Source organism: Bubalus kerabau, chromosome 3, assembly GCF_029407905.1.
Source record: "Bubalus kerabau isolate K-KA32 ecotype Philippines breed swamp buffalo chromosome 3, PCC_UOA_SB_1v2, whole genome shotgun sequence".
Taxonomy (NCBI): domain Eukaryota; kingdom Metazoa; phylum Chordata; class Mammalia; order Artiodactyla; family Bovidae; genus Bubalus; species Bubalus kerabau.
The window spans coordinates 78,930,534-78,950,607 of NC_073626.1; the positions used below are offsets into that span (position 1 = coordinate 78,930,534).

Consider the following 20,074-nt stretch of genomic DNA (forward strand, 5'->3'; position numbering starts at 1 on the left):
TTTTCCCTAGTGGCTACACCAGTTTACATTCCAGCCAGCAGTGTAGGAGAGTTCTTGTCTCCACATCCTTACCTGCACTTGTTATTTCTTGTCTTTTTGATGATGGCCACCCTAATAGGTATGAGGTGATACCTCATTGTGGTAAGATTTTTTTACTTTGGTTTTCAGCAGTTTGACTGTGATGTAGCTAGATATGATTTTCTTTGTACTTATCTTGCTTGGGATCATCAGTGTGTAAATTTATGTCTTTCACCAATGTTTAGAATTTTCTGGCTTTTTCTTAAAAAAATTTTTTTTTGTCTTTTTCTCTCCTTCTGTGACTCCAAATTCATGTGTTAGACTACTTAATAGTGTCTAGCAGATAACTGCTTTTCAGTATTTTTCTCTGTTTCTTAGTTGGACTAATTTTTGATCTGTCTTCAATACTTTATCCATTCTCTGTTAAACCCATACTGTGAATTTTTATTTTAGAAAGTGAATTTTTCAGTTTGGTATTTCCATTTGGCTCTTTTTGACATTTTTATTTCTCTGCTGAAATTTCCAACTTGTTCATTTAGTTACAAGTTTATTTTCCCTTCTTGTCTTGAGCATATTTACAGGTGGCTGCTTTAAGATCTTTGTCTGCTAATTTTAATATCTGGGTTACCTTGTGGTTGTTCTCTATTGATTGTCTTTTCTCTTGAGTATGGGTCTCATTTTCTTGTTTCTTCATATGCTAAGAAATTTTGTATTATATCCTGCATGCTGTAATGATACATTGTAGTAACTCTGGGATTTAGTGTGTTTTTATGGAGAGTGTTAGTATTTTGGTTATTATTTGTATTTGCAAGCAGTTAATTTGGCTGAACTGAAATCTAAACTGTGTCTCCCTGAAGAGGAAGGATGGCAGATCTTACTGGATGCTTAGAATCTGTTCCACTCTTGCATAGGTCAGTGACCAGCCAGAGACATGGGTACAGTTCTTTGTGGTTCTCTCTCTTTGTGGTTCTTTATTTTCCACTGTGTATCTTCTCACTTTGCAGCTACTGTGGCAGCTTCAAACTCTCAATTTTCAAGGCAGTAAGATTGTATCTTTTGATTCAAATTTCAGCTGCTCTTTGCAGCTCAATCTAGGGGCCTTCTCTCAGGCAAAAGCTGTAGAAATAGGAAACCCATCCAATTCTGTTTTTTCCTTCCAAATATAGTCTTCTAACCAGATTCTGCCTGTTTTTGATTTCTCAGGTGCCTTTAGGTAGTTGTTTTATATACTTTTTTCCTGGAATTTATTGTTATCTGTGTGAATGTTGTTCTGATAAGAGATATTGGGTTATTATTACTCATGGCAGGGCATGTGGGGTGTGTATTTTTTTTGAAAGGTAAAAATCTCATGTTTTTAAAATAATTTAATTAATTTATGTATTTATTTCCTCCTTTCTGTATCTCACACACAGCATCTCAACAATGTGTGTACTATCACAATGACCACAGAGATTATTGAAAATAGGGTAAAAATTTGCTTGTGCTTTCCATGAATTTCCATTCCATAGTTTTGAAAACATTTTGTATACATTTAGCCATTAAATTTTATACTGTATTCCATGTACTTCTTATCTAACCTGTGTCAGCAAGAATGTTACTGCTTGCCATCATGGGAGCAGAGTTTCCCAATTTTTGGCATTTTGATAAGTTTATCTGTGTCTTCCATGTGATGAGAAATCAATTTTACCAAACATAAGATATTTTATTCATAGTTTTTTCCTTGAATAGCTGAAATATGTTGCTTGGTTTTCTTCGGACAAAAGTAAAGTGTTGCCTTTGGAAAATCAGATGTTGGCCTTCTGGCTGAATTCTTAAGTGTACGTGGTGCTCCTTCAGTCAGTAGTTTCAGATTTTGGTTTTTGTTTTCAAAAAAGTTTTTTCAAATTATAGTTGTTACTAATTTGTTCTCTTGTAGTGGTGTTTTTTAAAGACTTCTGTTACTGGAATGTTGGATCCTTATTACTTTATTAAGTGATTGCTTTCTCTCACTCTTTTAATTTCTTCAGTTCATTTGATTCCAAAACTGTTCCTCCTTTTTACCTTCTTGTTCTCTGTTGTATTATCTGTTGTATGTATTTTCTATTGGGTTCATTCAGGTTTAATCTTTATTTTTGGGGGGGAAAAATTTTTTTTTTTTTTTTCAATTTCTGATACTTTCCTGAATTCCGTTACCTTCTTAGTTTTTTGACATCTGATTTGTGTTATTCTTTCATGTCTTGAGTCATTTTTCTAGCTCATTTTGAAATGGTTGGTTATAAATTCATCTATTTAGTGGGTGAATTTTCCTGGTATGCTTTTATTATCAGGATGTAATTCTGTGTCTTTTGCTTTTTTCCCCCCTTACAATTTCATGTGATTGATCTACATCATTTTCTTGCTTTGGTTTAGAGGGTGGCATTTCTTACAGAGCTCCCTCTGCTGTTGTTTTTGGGAACTCTTCAGAAGTTTGGCATTTGCTTTCTAAGATTTCTGAGGCTTTGCTCTCTTCCCCACTGTTCTTATTTCTTTATATTCATTATACTTAATGTGCTCATTTCCGATTGCATGCTCAGTAGTTTATGCTCATTGGGACGCTGTTAGTGAGAGAGCAGTTGACCATAGAGGCTAACTGCTCCAGCTTTAGACTTCAAGGAGATGCAGAAATCCTTCCAGTTATAGCTATTTGGGGGGGGGGGGGGGTCTCTCTTCTCAGATGTGTCAGACACTCTGTTTCCTTCTGCTTCTTCTCATACAGTGCAGGTTCTGTTGGTGATTTGTTCCCATGTACTATTTTAGGGAGATTTATGGAGATTCCTTGTCACCTGGTTTTGTTGTAAACATAGGTTTGGGGGTTTAGGGATGCTCAGAAACATTGCCACTGGTTCCATTGCCCTGAATCTTTCTAATTTATCACTCTTTAATTTCTGTTTATGGTGTTGCCTATTTCTAATTTGATAATCTTGTCTTAATTAGATTATAAATTCCTCTAAATAGTGCTTGAATCTTAGTTCAAATACTGTTTTGTGCTAAAAATAGCTTTTACAGCATAGCCCTGGACATATATGCAATATGTCCTATCAGTCATCAATTGGAAATTTGTCAGTCTAGCGTAATTATAGGCTAGTTTGCAACCTCGTAATGGGAGGATTAATAGTTACTCTTACAGATTGAAGGGAAACATAGAGCTATCAGCTGGCCGACCTGTCCATGAAGTTCATTCATATGTCCTCTTTGGCATATATGCTGTAGTCTGGTCTAAACAGTCCTGCAAGACATCAATCTAATGTACTAATATTTCCAAAAAGTCCACAAAATAATAAGCATCATAGAAACATATAGTAACATAGAAAATGTTATTTGACAGAGATAGCTCATTACTGTCACAGTCCAAAATATTGTAAAAGAAATTTAGAAACTCTTCAGTGAAGCAGTTAACATGGTCAAATTAATATAAGATTCTTTTGAAAGACTAATCCCAAACAAAGAGGAACTGAAGATTGACCAATTTGTTTATATGAAGAGGCAAAGGGGTGAGGATGAGATACAATAGAATTTGATAAGATTGTGGTGGGAATTAAGGAACACAAATAATAGTTTCAGTTAAAGGAAGCATTAGATTAGTTTTTATTGGGAAGTAATTTTAAGGCTCTTTTTATCCTAATAACATCTCACTTCTTTTGCTCCTGAATCTAATAATCTAAAAAATCAGCTAAGAAGTCAGTTCCTGAAACACGACAGAACTTTATTGATTTAATAAAACATTCTAAGCTATATTGTTATGACGTTGGTGTTTATTTTTTTTTAATGTTTCTTATTTTTACTTCATTTGTCTTCCTTATTTAAAGGAATTAGGTTTTTAATTCTAAAGATAGATTATTTACTTTGTAATATGTTCCATTTAAAATTACTCCTAATTTTTACCTTTAAAAAAATCTTTCACAGGCCTCAACAAATAATGAAAGCTCTAATCACAGTTTTGGAAGCTTGGGATCTTTGAGTGACAAAGAATCAGAGGTGAGTAACTTCATTTTAAATATGTTGCTATTGAAGGAAAAGTTGGAATCACCTTTTTTAAAATTAATTTTTTTCTTCCTTTAATACTTGTGCTAAATGTTAATCTTTGTTTTTTATAGGAGCATTTTATTCTGTTTTAGAAGCATAGCATTAGACTGAACACTATTTGACATTAGAAAGAAAATATAATTTCTTTGGTTATGTAGATGAACTTTTATATTAATGGTATAGATGTTCTTCAGTTGCTAGCCATTCATGATTCTAAGAGATGAACGTGATTTTTGTAATACGTTGTTTTTCACCGTTTTCTACTATTTCTTGTTATACTTCCCTCTTAGTTTGGTCCTGAGCAAAGGTTTGTTTACTTTTTGAGATACAGATACACGTTTTTTGTTTTCTTTTTGAAATTTCTTGTGGGATTTCATGCTATTGGTTTTCACTTTACATGGTTAAAAATATCTGAAAAATTCCTTCCTTTCCCACCCACTTACTCTTCCCACTAAGAAAATACATGGAATTTTATAAGTAGGTATTTGGATCCATGGTATAGTTCACGTTGAGCATGATGTTCTTGATGGCATTTTAAAAAATATTTAGACAGGAGGTTCTTTGGGTATTAGCATTCATTTGTTGATGCTACAACTTCACTTTTTGCAAATAAAAGTCTGTAATACTTCTTCTCAGATTACAGAGTTCTGTCACTTACTTTTCAACATTTGTGTGTGTGTGTATGTATATTTCCCATCAGTGTTAACTTATTTCTGTTTGATCCATTTTAGTCTTTTTTCTGCTTGGTTTAGTGTAGATTTATCACATGATAATAATACCAATAGGTCATTAGCACACTCTTAGCCATTTAGTTTGGTGTTCAGTGGAAGGAGAATATTAGCAGCGGCATCTTTTTAAGCCCTGTTGTATTGAAAGCATCTAGGAATCTCTAGGTAGACAGTTTTGTGGAGTTCTGTGCAGGCACCCTGACACTCCAAAGGAGTGTGGCATAGGGCTCTCACTCATCAGGCTTTCCCTTCCACAGAGACAACTGGCAGGCAGCTGAAAGGACTGTGCAAGTGACGGGACTTTATCTGCAGTAGGTTCCCTTGAGGTAAGCGTTAGTAGCCCCTGTAGCACCAGATTATCACAGTTCAGCTTTTTTTTTTTTTTTTCCAAATTAATACATACTGAGTCCTGAAGAATTGTAGGTTTAGATCTTGTCAAAATACATTTTTTCAAAAACCATATCAAGAATGTTTCTTGGATTTTGGAACATTTCTTGATATTTCCACAGGTTTGGGTCTATGTAGTAATTTCACATGCCTCCTCTTTCATAGGGTTTTATGTTATGAAGGGTAATAAAATAATTTTAGATATTTCTCTTTTATGTTCACTAAACCTGGTGTTTTTGATAGATTTTTCTTTCTTTCTTTCTTTTTTTTAATAGAAAAACAGGAAAAGTTAGATCACCTGTAATGGTTATATATTTATGTCTTCCTTTTAGGTACCCATAGTCCCAAGTAAGTTGTAGATGCAATATTTGAATTCTTCCAAAAGAATCAGTTTGAAAGAAAATAACCAAAGAATTCTAAGGCTCACTTTTGGCTGTATTTTTATGTTAAAAAAAGTTTTTTTAAGACCTTAATGGTATTTGCACTGAAATACAATTTGGTTAACCGTTGGATGTACTTGGCTTTCTTTTGACATTTGGGGTCACAGTAGAAAATTTTCAAAATCTTTTGGCTCTTGCTGTTTTGTGTTCAGCATCTGGAATTTTTACAAAATAATGGTTAAGTGGCATAATATTTTGGAAATGACTACAGATTATATGTTTTCCTTAAAATTTGAAGAAGGAAATTTGGGGGCAGGGGTTTCTCTTTTAAGAAGTGATTTGTCTGGAAGACTTTGTTTCACTACGAGATGGCTCAATTAATGATTTCCCTTAGGGTGATACTTCATGTACATCACAGTACAGATTCTCATGGGTCATGAAGTAAAGTTGTTGAGAGCAAAGAGCTGCAGGATAGAAGTACTTCTTTTTTCCCCAGTACATGTAATAGTAAGGTTTATGTAGTATTCCATTGTCTGCTGATGTCATTTTATTCTTTTGGTAATCCATCCCCTGAACCATAACATTTTTTATTTTTTAAGATAATAGTTTTTGTTTTTATAGACAGCAGAAGGTTTATTAATTTTTTTTAATAGCATTCTCTACCACCCACCCCTACCTCACCCTGATCTCCATTCTCTTAGCTTTTCTTCCTGCTATTTATTTCCACATTATAATATAAATATTATGCATATCTTGCATTTTTGGTTCATTAATTGGGCATTTTACTTCCTTTTAGTATTTATGAAGATTTTAGCCTACTAATAATATCCCCCTGGTTTCTAACCTCTTCCCAGTACTGTTTTTCAGACACTAAGAACCTCTTGTTTTCATCTATCCTTTTACTATTAAAAGTGAAAAACATCTGATATTCAATGTTAGGTTGATTACTTCAGCTGAAATTTTCATTGTAGTTTATATGTGAATCACTTCATACATGAGCTTGCCTTTTATTTCTAAATGTAAAATTGTAAAACAAAAAGGGTTGTCTTTTGATGAAATTGTCCAGTCTTGGATGAAAGAAATTGCATCAGTCTTGTTTTGCTTTATTTTACATCACTCTAGGGCTGTTCAGCAGTCTCTAAAAATGTAGTTTCAGTAAGCATTTATTACATATCTGTTATCTTCTAATCTGTATGTCTAAGCACAGAGAATATAAAAATGAGTAGGACACAGTTCTTGCTTTCACATGAGATCAGTGTCTAGTAGGACAAACAGTTCCATAACCAGTGTGGGCTGTGCTACAACAGATGCAAGCACGAGGTACTATGGGAGGAAAGAGCAAGAAACCTCTAATTCCATCTGCCTGCAGGGGAGAGGTAGGGAAAGAGGAAAGAGAGGTCTTCCCTCAAAGAAGAGATGATAGTTGAGTCCTGAGGAAAGCCTGTGGGCTCATCTCAGAGGACAAGGACAAAGAATGAGAAGAAAGCAGGCAGCGGTACTAGGGTGTGCTTTTGCGTGGAAGTATGGCATGTGGCAGGCTGCAGTCCATGGGCTCGCAGAGTCAGACACGACTGGGCGACTGAACAACGACAGCATGGTTTTGTTCAAGATGTAGGGCCGTGATTGTCAATCCTAACTGTCCTTTAGCTCATCTGAGGAGCTTGGGGGAAAAAACAAAAACAAGCTGCTTGGGTGATTGACCTGGTTTTCCAACTTCTTATATAGAGAAGATAATGCAAAAATGCTGAAAGATAGGCAAAGTCAGAGTTTAAGTGCCCTTGTATTTCATAGTAAGGAATTTGGACTTCTTTCTAGAAGATGACAAGAAGGGAAACAAGACAAGTAGAGATGAAGAAGGCTCCTTAAGGGGGCAGTGAATAGGATGAAATGAGAGGACGATGAAACCCAAGTTGGGAAGATCATTTAGTTAAGGAATGCTGTTGCCTTTACAAAACTCCAGGGTTAACCAGAGAGAAAACTTCAAGTGGGAGTTCTAATTACAGTGCTCTCAAGTTTGTGTTTTGGACTTTGCCTTCTTTGGATTCTCTCAACTATTGATACTATAACCACCCAGGCCCATGCTGCTCAGACTTTAATGTGCAAGTGAATTACCAAGGGTTCTTACAGATCTGGAGTGGGTGTTTGCATTTCTAACAAGCTCTCAGATTCCACTAGATTTTAAAAGTAGGTTTTGATGACTGAATGAGGGTAGAGAAGGAGAGGGAGGAACCTCAGATTATTTATAGGTAGTTAGCCTGGAAAATCCCATGGACGGAGGAGCCTGGTGGGCTGCAGTCCATGGGGTTGCTGAGGGTTGGACACGACTGAGCGACTTCACTTTCACTTTTCACTTTCATGCATTGGAAAAGGAAATGGCAACCCACTCCAGTGTTCTTGCCTGGAGAATCCCAGGGACGGGGGAGCTTGGTGGGCTGCCATCTCTGGGGTTGCACAGAGTCGGACACGACTGAAGTGATTTAGCAGCAGCAGCAGCCTCAGATGAATGATTATGTCTTTGAGTGAGATAGACAACACAGAAGGAAGATGAATGGGTTAGCATAGAAGGTAACACATTAGATTCTGGACAGTTTTGAGTTTGAATACCTGTGAAATGGCCAAAGCAGAGGAAGCTATCTGGAGCTCCAGAAGGAGGTTAGATTGAAGATGAAGACTTAGTGGGTTTTGGCACACAAGAGTGCAAAGACATTATTTGCCTTTTTTATAGTATCGCTAAAACATATTTGGCTTGTAAATGTTCATTTCATCATGAGTTTACAGTGAAAATTGCCAAAGGCTGTAAGATTTGTGATGACATCATTACTGATGATTTATTGATTGTGTACTTGTGTGTTCTGGTGTTTTTAGTTTTATCTACTAAAATGTTAAAACGATAGTTACATCCCACATAAACAAAGACTCTTTGGGGTCCTCAACAATTTTTAAAAGTTTGTAGACAGGTTTGGAGACCCAGAAGTTTAAAAACCGCTTTTAAAGATGAACTCATAGTGTATGTAATGCTAGGAAATGTGAGCAGGCAAGATGGGTGTGCTGGAGAAAGAGGAGGAGGTAAAGGGGTGGATACAAGAGGAGCCAGCGGAGAAGGAGAATAATGAGGAGGATTAAATGTCATGAAAGTCAACTAAGATAACAACTAAAAAGTGACTAAGAATTTGTCACTTAGGCTTAGTGTTAGTAGCCTAATGAGAGCAAGATGCCAGATAGTAGTTGATTAAGGAACAATTGGACAGTGAGCAAATATTGACTGCTCTTGGAAGAACCTTGACTGTAAAGAAAGGGAGGTGGTATCCAGAGTCTTAACAGACTTGACTTATTATGTGCTAGGGAGAGGATCATAGCAGACCTTTGATGGGACAGGGACAAGCAAAGTGCTGAAGAGAGAGGAGGAACTAAAGTAAACTTTGCCCAGAGGTGGTATGAAGTTCCAAACTCGGTGGACAGGGTTAGTTGTGGACAGGACTGACTAGGAACAATCTTTCCTCTGATCAGTGAACTTCCATACCTGATAACCTTTCTCTTTCTTCAGAATGAAAATAGAGAGTATCAACTAAAGGAGAAAATCTTGAGTGGATTGTGGGTGTGAGGAGAATAATAAAAAAAATTTATGGGAGAGACAAGGAAGGAGCTTACAGGGGAGAGGAGTCACTCACCTTATTTAAATGTCTTAGGATACCTGAAGGAATTAGAGACATGGTCTGTGTGCCTTACCTCCTGGCAGATTATTATTATTTCTGGCAGTAAGTACAGATTATTTTATGAGGATTAGATAAGGAGCCCATGTTTCCTTTTATCAGTGTTTTCCACCCATTTGCCATTCTCCTTGCAGGATCCTTTTGTCTCCTTTTATACAACTTCTGTATAACCTGAATCATAGTTGAACAGTTTAAAATACATACTATCCTTTTCTAGAACTAAACTTTTTTCTCCCCTTCCTTCTGGGTAATTATCAGTTCTTTTACCATGTATCCACTGGCATTGAATTATTGTTTATTTTTTGATCCAAGTGCATTTGGGGGGATATTTGATTTATTTAGGGTTAAGGATTTTTAAGTTACAGATACACAGAAGCTGGAACAGTTGTTGCATCTAAACATTTAAACTTTGGTGCACTTTCAGAATTGTAATGATTGTAATGAAAGAGGAATATGATATAGATTCATTGCCTTGATTTTCTTCAGAGAAGTGTCAACAACCTCAGATATGTAGATGATACCACTCTAGTGACAGAAAGCGAAGAGGAACTAATGTTGATTAACGAAAGCCATTTTATGAAAGATCTAATTAACTTTCTCATTTGAATTTAATTTCTAGAAATAGTCTTGGTATTTAAATCCAAATTTTCCCCCTCCTTATTTGAATTGAAGTTACGGTGTTGAAGACACTTTGAAGCATTAATGCTTAGTTTTATTCTTTTCTAAAAATAATTTTTAAAGGGCCACGTTGTGTGTGTTCTTACTTTCATATTTTGGAGGAAGTAGAAATCAAGAACACTAGGGAATCAGAACTAAAACAACCTTACTTGGCTTTGCTGCTGCTGCTGCTAAGTTGCTTCAGTTGTGTCCGACTCTGTGCGACCTCATAGACAGCAGCCCACCAGGCTCCCCCGTCGCTGGGATTCTCCAGGCAAGAACACTGGAGTAGGTTGCCATTTCCTTCTCCAATGCATGAAAGTGAAAAGTGAAAGTGAAGTCACTCAGTCGTGTCCGACTCTTAGCGTCCCCGTGGACTGCAGCCTCCCAGGCTCCTCCGCCCATGGGATTTTCCAGGCAAGAGTACTGGAGTGGGGTGCCACTTGGCTTTAGGGATGCATTATTTTCATGTTTAGAACAAGTCATATTATTTATATAGTTCTTTAATAGTTTTTTAATTTAAAAATCTCCTTTTTCGCATTAAATTATGCATAGACATATATGAATTGATTAAATGGTATGATTGATTCCCTGGTATTCGTGAATTGCCTGGATTAGGAGAGCATTTTCTGTTTTTACCTTTGTTTTAATGTACATCCCCATCTCTACGTTTTTATATTGCCTTTTGTCCTCTACATATTCTTTAGCTGAAATGTTTCCTCTATGAACACTTAGTGACCTTAGATTGATTGGAAGTTATGATTTTATTTGAAAGTAGAGGTAATACTTGGAGAAGGAAATGGCAACCCACTCCAGTGTTCTTGCCTGGAGAATCCCATGGACGGAGAAGCCTGGTAGGCTGCAGTCCATGGGGTCGCACAGAGTCGGACATGACTGAAGCGACTTGGCAGCAGAGGTAATACTGGCCTTGAATTTCAGGTTTTAGATTGATTTTTAAAATTCATGTAAGTTTTACTTCTCTCTCTTCCTATATACATACATACCTACATACACACACACACATTATAACCTGGACAGACCTTTTCTTTAAAATTCATTTAAGTTTTACTTCTCTCTCTCCACACACACACACACACACACGCACACACACACGTTATAACCTAGACAGACCTTTTCTTTAATGTCCTAGTTTGAGAACCCAGTAAGAAAGAAAACTTGAAAAATTAATTTAGTGGTGTATAGTTAAATGTCAGTGAAAGTTAGATTTTTATACCTGTTTCTCCCTAAATGAATTACTTTGTTTTTTACTTTATTCTGTTTAAACCTACTCTGTTTCTAAAGATTGTTAGATATCTAGTTTTACTGTCCTCATCAACTTTAAGAAATATTCTTTGTGTCCTGTAACCTGCATTATTTTCTGAAATGTTTTAGCCCGATTAATGACCTTTGTGGTGTTCTGTTTGATTTAGTTCCTCTGTCTTCTTTACTTATCTTCCACTGGCAGTATTTTCTCACAAACTTCTTACTATAGTACTTGGTGAGATTAGTAGGATTTTGTATCACCAATAAAGACATTTTCTCAGTAGGGGAATAAATGTGTTTTTTTCTCTCTCTATTAAGACTAATAGTCAAACTTAGAAATTATAGTTTCTGTGAAATACTTGGAATTACTTGGAATTTCCTTTTATTTAAAAAGAAAAAATTGTATTCAAATAGTCTACCACTAAACATTAAAGAACATGGTTTTTTCTTCTTTGACCTTATCCCATGGCATGTGGGAGTTAGTTCCCTCACCATGGATTGAACCCACACCACTCCATTGAAGGGTGGTGGAAGTCCCTAAAGGACATGTTCTTACAGGAAGTATATTCAGTTAGAGTTATGGAGTATCCAGTGCTAAAATATGTTATATGACAGAGTTCACAGCAAAGGATGTGGTCTGTCCTGGTTGACTATATGTCCTTAGTGTCTTGGAAGGAAAAACACTGGAAGTCAAATGTTGGCCCAGTACTGACTGGCTCTGTGTTCCTGTTTCCATAAAGGTGGAGGACTGTGTGTGTCAGAATCACCTTTCCAAAATAAACACACTTAGGCTCCCTTCTTAGAAACTCTGATATACTCTGTCTAGATTATTTTTGATTTCTTATAAATCAATAAATCTTGATTCTGTAGGCCAGTTATTTAGTTGGAGAAGGCAATGGCACCCCACTCCAGTACTCTTGCCTGGAAAATCCCATGGACAGAGGAGCCTGGTAGGCTGCAGTCCATGGAGTCACTGAGAGTAGGACACAACTGAGCGACTTCACTTTCACTTTTCACTTTCACGCATTGGAGAAGGAAATGGCAACCCACTCCAGTGTTCTTGCCTGGAGAATACCAGGGACGGGGGAGCCTGGTGGGCTGCCGTCTATGGGGTCACACAGAGTTGGACACGACTGAAGTGACTTAGCAGTTAGTGGTTTATTTAGAAAACAAACAGCTGTTAAATGTCCCCCCACCCCCTTTTTTTAGTGTTTCCCTTTTTAAAAAAGTACATTTTTAGTGGGGGTGGGTGATTTTTAGAGCAAGAAAATTCTAAGCTGATAAAGCAATATTTGAAGAGAAAAATTCCAGGTCACTTTAACAATGAAGACATACTTTAAAGTGGACTCTGGTATAGCACTTAAGCATCATAGAGACATAGTAAATATTTGTTGAATAAATAAATTTGATAGCAGCCTTTAGTTGTCACATAATACACAAGCAGTTTTTGTGTCAACATATAATTCTAATGTGTTCATCAAACCAAGGTTTCTAAACATTATTGACTTTGGGGGCCAGATAATTCTTGGGGTGGGGAGAGAGTTGTCATGTGTAACATAGGATACTTAGCAGCATCTCTACATGATACATTAGATATCTGTAGCCCATCCCCTGGCCCCCACCCCGAGTTGTGGCAACTGAAAATGTCTCTGGATATTGCCATGTATCCTTTGGGGTAGAGGCAAATGTCCTCTGGTTGGGAACCACCCCATTAATGAAGGAGGGAAAATAAAGTCTTAGCATGTTACATGTGGAGCTAGATGACATTTCTGTTTAAGTTTCACGTCTCTTCTGTGAAAACAGAAGCCCAGAGAGGTTAATTTGCTACATATAGTAAGTTAATAGTTAAAATTCTCCAGTGTCTTATTTGAAAGTGAAGCTTTCAACTATTGTTCTGTGCTCTCTCTGTATAACTAAAGTGGTATATTACTTATAAGTTAATGACCCTAGTTAGTCTTTTGAAAAAGAGTGGTATTCTTTTTTGGAAATATTTAGTTTTAAGATGATTTAGCATATTCATCAAATTTGCCAATCCAGGATATGCCTGGACTGACAGAACTTCACAAATGTTTTTTTTCTGACAAATATGTTTTCACACTTAAGTACATTCAGCACAAGTTGACAATACTGAGAAATTTGGTTTTAGTATCTTATACAGGCATACCTCAAAGATACTGCCGGTTTAGTTGCATAGCACCACAATAAAGCAAATACCAAAATAAAGCGAGTCACATGAATTTTTTGGTTTCACAGTGTGTATAAAAGTTATATTTATACCATAATCTGTTAAGTGTGCAGTAGCATTTTATCTGAAAAAGCAGTGTACATGCTTTAATTTTTAAATACCACTTTAAGAAATGCTCACCATCTTTTAAGCCTTCATCAAGTCGTAATCTTTTTGCTGGTGGAGTGTCTTGCTTCAATACTGATGAGTGCTGACTAATCAGTCAGGGTGATTGTTGCTGGAAGTTAGAGAGGCTCTGGCCATTTCTAAAACAATGATGTTTGCACATTAATTGACTCTTCCTTTTGCCATTGATTTCTCTGTAGTAGTAATGCTACTCAGTTCTGTCCAACTCTTTAGAACTCCATGAACTGTAACCTAGCAGACTCCTTTGTCCATGGGATTTTCCAGGCAAGAATACTGGAGCGGGTTGCCATTTCCTACTCAAGGAGATCTTCCCAACTCAGGGAGCAAACCCACATGTGCATCTCTTGCATTGGCAGGTGGATTCTTTACCACGGAGCATGAAATTTTATCATGAGATTGCAGCAATTCAGTCACATCTTTAGGCTCCATTTCTACTTTTAGTTATCTTGCTGTCCATCACATCTGTGGTTACTTCCTCCACTGAAGCTTTAAGCCCCTCAAAGTCATCCATGAGGGTTGAAATCTGTCTCTTCCACATTCCTGTTAATATTTTAACCTTTTCCCATGAATCCCAGATGTTCTTAATAGCTCTAGAATAGTGAATCCTTTCCAGAAAGTTTTCAGTTTACTTTGCCTAGATCTATCAAAGGAATTACATCGAAGGAATTTTATGGCAGCTATATTTTATGTGCTCAGGCGCTCAGTTGTGTCTGACTCTTTGTAACTCCATGGGCTGTAGCCCGCCAGGCTCCTCTGCCCATGGAATTTTCCAGGCAGGAATACTGGAGTGGAATGCCATTTCCTTTTCCAGGGGATCTTCACAACCCACGGATTGAACCCACATCTTTTTTGTCTCCTGCATTGGCAGGCAGGTTATCACTGGTGCCATCTGGGAAGGCCACAGGTGGCTTATAGCTTTACAAAATGTATTTCTTAGATAATAAAACTTGTAAGTTGAAATTACTCCTTGACCTGTGGGCTGTAGAATGGATGTTTTGTTGGCAAGAATGAAAACAACATTAATCTTGAACATCTCCATCAGAGCTCTTGGATGATCAGGTGCATTGTCAGTGAGCAGTAATATTTTGAAAGGAATCTCTTTGTTTCTGAGCACTGGGACTCAACAGGGGGCTTAAAATATTTAGTAAACCATGTTGTAAACAGATGTGTGATCATCCAGGTTTTGTTGTCCGTTTATAGAGCACAGGCAGAGTCGTAGTATTAGTTGTTCAGTCGACAAGTCATAGCCGACTCTGCAACCCCATGGATTGAAGCACGCCAGGCTTCCCTGTCCTTCACAGGTTTGCTCAAACTCATGTCCATTGAGTTGGTGATACCATCCAACCATCTAATCCTCTGTCACCCTCTTCTGCTGCCCTCAGTTTTTTCCAGCATCAGGATCTTTTCCACTGAGTTGATTTTTCACATCAGGTGGCCAAAGAATTGGAGCTTTAGCTTCAACATCATCCTTCCAATGAATATTCAGACAGAATACAGGCAGAGTAGATTTAGTAATAATTCTTAAGGGTCCTAGGATTTTCGGAATGGTAAATGAGCATTGGTTGTAACTTCAAGTCACCAATTGTAAAAGCCCCTAACAAGTGAGTCAGCCTGTCTTTTGAAGCTTTGAACCCAGGCACTGACTTCTCTCGAGCTATGAAAGTCCTAGGTGGCATCTTCTTCCAATAGAAGATTGATTTGTTTACATTAACCTGTTGTTTACTGTTGCCACTTTCAGTAATTATCTCAGCTGGTCTGTTGGATAACTCATTGCAGCCTCTATATCAGTACTTGCTGTTTCACCTTGTACTTTCATTGTTAAGGAAACAGCTTTTTTCCATAAACCTCATGGACCAACCTCTACCTCTTCACACTTCTACTCTTCCTCACCTCTCTCAGCCTTCATAGAGTTGCTCTGGATTAGTCTTTGGCTTAAGGGGATGTTGTGATTGGTTTTATCTTCTGTCCAGACCACTCAAATGTTCTCCATATCCCCAGTAAGGGTGTTTTGCTTTCTTACAGTTTGTGTGTTTACTGTAGTAGTACTTTTAATTTCCTTCAAGAACTTTTTCTTTGCATTTACAACCTGACTAACTGGCTCAGGAGGCCTAGCTTTCAGCTTGTCTCTCAGATTTCAGCATACCTTCCTCACTAGGCTGTATCCTTTCTAGCTTTTGGTGAAAGTCAGAGATGTAGAACTCTTCCTTTCATTTGGACTCTCAGAGGCCATTGTAGGGTTACTAGTTGGCCTAATCTCAGTATTGTGGTGTCTTAGAGAATAGAGAAGGCAATGGCAACCCACTCCAGTACTCTTGCCTGGAAAATCCCATGGACGGAGGAGCCTGGTAGGCTGCAGTCCTTGGGATCGCTAAGAGTCGGACATGACTGAGCGACTTCACGTTCACTTTTCACTTTCATGCATTGGAGAGGGAAATGGCAACCCACTCCAGTGTTCTTGCCTGGAGAATCCCAGGGACAGGGGAGCCTGGTGGGCTGCCGTCTGTGGGGTCGCACAGAGTCGGACACGACTGAAGTGACTTAGCAGCAGTAGCAGAGAATAGAGAAGTGCAAGGAGAGGGAGAGAATGGCTGGTCAGTGGAGCAATCAGAAGACACACAACATTTTATCAATTAAGATCACTGTCATATGGTTACAGTTTGTGCCACCCCAACACAATTACAGTAGTAACATCAAAGATCATGGATCACAGATCACCATAACAAATATAATAATGAAGAAGTTTTAAATATTGTAAGAATTACTAAAATGTGATCCAGAGAGAGAAAGTAAGCAAATGCTGTTGGGAAAATGGGATCAAAAGAGTTGCTAGATCAAGATTGCCAGAAACCTTCAATTTGTAAAAAATATGACATCTGCAAAGTGTGCAGTAAAGCAGAGCTCAATAAAATGAGCTATGCTTGTACTATAGTACAGTTTTTAAAGTATTGGATGTGTTTTTATGTCAGGAGAACATAGTATTTTACTAATTTTCTTTAAGAATAATTCTCATTTTCTAAAATAACTGAGTAACCATAATAACCCCTTGGACTTCTCATATCCTAATGAAGTTTCTGCTGTATGTCACAATTTTGGTCTGTAATTTTTAATGGAAGAGTATATAAAGAATAACAACTAATTTTAGAGATTCTCTAAAGTGGAATGTGCAGGAAATACATGCTGTATTGCTATATATTAGATTGACTATTGCTAATCCTGATGATGTATTAGCATCACTTTTGGAGCTTTTAAAAACATACAGATTTCTTTGATATCCTTTAATAGATGTTTAAATTTGGGATGGGGACGCCAGCATGAGCTTTAAATAACAGCTTTGTGATTATGAAATATAGTCAACATTGAGAATTGGTGCTGATAGATAAATTATAAAACAATTTCTTTTAAAAAATAGACTAAAAAGAATTTTTTTTTTTTTTCTGGTTATAGTGCAGTAGTACTGCTAGACAGAAAATAATAACAATGAAATACCACTTTAAAAAAGTCAGGTAGTTAACTTTCTGAATTTAGTATTTATAATAGTATTTTGTATTATAATAATAGTATTTGTAACAGGCATTCTCAAAATGTCAACATTCTCAGACTACAGTATCTTGAAAATTTGCTTTTCCCCCCATAGTATTTGCTCCTTGTGGCTGTTTTATCCAGATTGTATGATTTTAAAACTACTTTTCAGATCATATGAACAGAGGAGAAGGTCCAACTTGATTCTAATTTTATGGTTTATAGTATTTAGTAAATAAAGCCTTAAGTCAAATGGAAAGCCAAAAGAGAAAATGCCAAGAAATAGTTATGCCATATGAATGATAAGAAAATGGCAAACAAAACTGTACTTTATCAGTATCAAAGATGTAATATGTTCCTTTTAAGCAAATGTGAATATAAATTAGAATAGGTCCAGGTAATAGGAGCGTAAGAAGTATTCAGTTCAGTTCAGTTTAGTCGCTCAGTCTTGTCCGACTCTTTGCGACCCCATGAATTGCAGCACGCCAGGCCTCCCTGTCCATCACCAACTCCCGGAGCTTACCCAGACTCATGTCCATCGAGTCAGTGATGCCATCAAGCCATCTCATCCTCTGTCATCCCCTTCTCCTCCTGCCCCTAATCCCTCCCAGCATCAAAGTCTTTTCCAATGAGTCAGCTCTTCGAATGAGGTGGCCAAAGTACTGGAGTTTCAGCTTTAGCATCATTCCTTCCAAAGAACACCCAGGGCTGATCTCCTTGCAGTCCAAGGGACTCTCAAGAGTCTTCTCCAACACCACAGTTCAAAAGCATCTATTCTTTGGTGCTCAGCCTTCTTCACAGTCCAACTCTCACATCCGTACATGACCACAGGAAAAACCATAGCCTTGACTAGACAAACCTTTGTTGGCAAAGTAATGTCTCTGTTTTTGAATATGCTATCTAGGTTGGTCATAACTTTCCTTCCAAGGAGTAAGCATCTTTTAATTTCATGGCTGTAGTCACCATCTGCAGTGATTTTGGAGCCCCCAAAAATAAAGTCTGACACTGTTTCCCCATCTGTTTCCCATGAAGTGATGGGACTAGATGCCATGGTCTTCGTTTTCTGAATGTTAAGCTTTAAGCCAACTTTTTCACTCTCTGCTTTCACTTTCATCAAGAGGCTTTTGAGTTCCCCTTCACTTTCTGCCAAAAGGGTGGTGTCATCTGCATATCTGAGGTTATTGATATTGCTCCCGGCAATCTTGATTCCAGCTTGTGTTTCTTCCAGTCCAGTGTTTCTCATGATGTACTCTGCATATAAGTTAAATAAGCAGGGTGACAATATACAGCCTTGTAAGAAGTATTAGGTTGGTGCAAAAGTAATTGCAGTTTGCATTGTTGGTCTTTGCCTTTTGATATTGGAATGCATTCTTTAATAAATGTGGTTATGTTATACATCATTTTAATGCACATTTCTTGCTTTGTTTTTTTGCCAATGACTTACTACTTGCTGTTTATATTTTAGACTATGGAAATGATGTTAGTCAAAAAGCAAATTTCTTTCTTTTGAGTTCAAAATGGGTCATAAAGCAGCAAAAATGACTCACAACATCAACACATTTGACCCAGGAACTAATAACGAACATACAATGCAGTGGTGCTTCAAGAAGTTTTGCCACAGAGATGAGAGCCTTGAAGATAGAGGAGCACAGTGGTCTGCCATTGGAAGGTGACAAGGACCAATTGAGAGGATCATCAAAGCTGATCCTCTTAAAACTACAGAAAGTTTTGCTGAAGAACTCAATGTTGACCATTCAGCATTTGAAGCAAATTGGAAAGGTGAAAACACGTGATAGGTGGGGTGCCTCATGAGCTGACTGCAAATCAAAAAAAAAAAATCATTTCGAAGTGTGGTCTTCTCATTTTGTGCAGCAACAGTGAACCATTTCTCAATTGGATTGTGATGTGCGACAAAAAGTAGATTTTATATGACAATCAGCGGTGACCAGCTCAGTGGTTGAATCAAGAAGAAGCTGCAAAGCACTTCCAAAAGCCAAACTTGCAACCCAAAAAAGGTCATGGTCACTGGTGATCTGCTGCTGAATTTTGGTGATCTAGAGTTTTCTGAATTCTGGCAAAACCATTACATCTGAGAAGTATGCTCGGCAAATTGATGAGATGCACCAAAAACTGAACACACCTGCTGCCAGCATAGGTCAACAGAAAGGGCCCAGTTCTTCTCCATGACAACGCCCGGCCACATGATGTACAACCAGCGTTTCAAAAGTTGAACGAATTAGTCTATGAAGTTTTGCCTCATCTGCCGTGCTCACCTGACCTCTCGCCAACTGACTACCACTTCTTCAAACACCTCTATAGGACACAGAGAATGGTTTCCAAAAATTCGTCGAATCCTGAGGCCTGAATTTTACACTGTAGAAATAAACTTCTCTTTGGCAAAAATGTGTTGACTGTAATGGTTCCTATTTTGATTAATAAAGACATGTTTGAGCCTAGTTACAGTGATTTAAATTTCATGGTCTGAAACCACAATTACTTTTGTACCAACCTAATACAGCTGTGAGGATGGTAGGTATAAAGTAGCTTTTAAAAATTGAAAATGAGATTAAATATTATATATTTTTAGGTATTGAAGTGGTTATGGATGCTGTATATTTGTGGAGGGAGTCAAAATCCTTCAGGCTTTTAAAAATGTTGTGAGCTGGTGCACTTTAAGTTAACTTAAGGCAGCATACATTTTAGTTGGGGGTTGCCTAATTTCTTTTTGGCTGTCTACCATCTTTGACATTACATATTATTAAATAATAAAGGCAATACAGCAGAATAGGCTACACTCAAAATTGCTGATATGTTGATTGGATTTCCTTTGAACAGCAAGGAAACAGCTTTTATTTGATGAACAGCTTTTATTTGGTGATAAGATCCCAAAATGTTGCATATATAAACTTTTCATATTTTTTATATTGAATTCTGCAGTATAACATAGATCTTTTGGGTGTCAGAGATTCAAGCAAAGATTTATAGATAATTGTTAATATT

General features: G+C 37.2%; 1 protein-coding gene across 7 annotated transcripts in view; it reads left to right on the forward strand.

The window, feature by feature from the left end:
* TLK1 (tousled like kinase 1) overlaps positions 1-20,074 on the forward strand; it is a 180,498-nt gene that overhangs the window by 91,976 nt on the left and 68,448 nt on the right. For 6 of the 7 annotated variants that reach the window (XM_055572258.1, XM_055572262.1, XM_055572261.1 and 3 more), the window contains one exon: positions 3,940-4,011. In XM_055572258.1, coding sequence (XP_055428233.1) covers positions 3,940-4,011 — 72 coding nt within the window. Of the gene's footprint in view, positions 1-3,939; positions 4,012-5,044; positions 5,114-20,074 lie in introns of those variants that run through there. The other variant, XM_055572263.1, reaches the window with a different exon arrangement.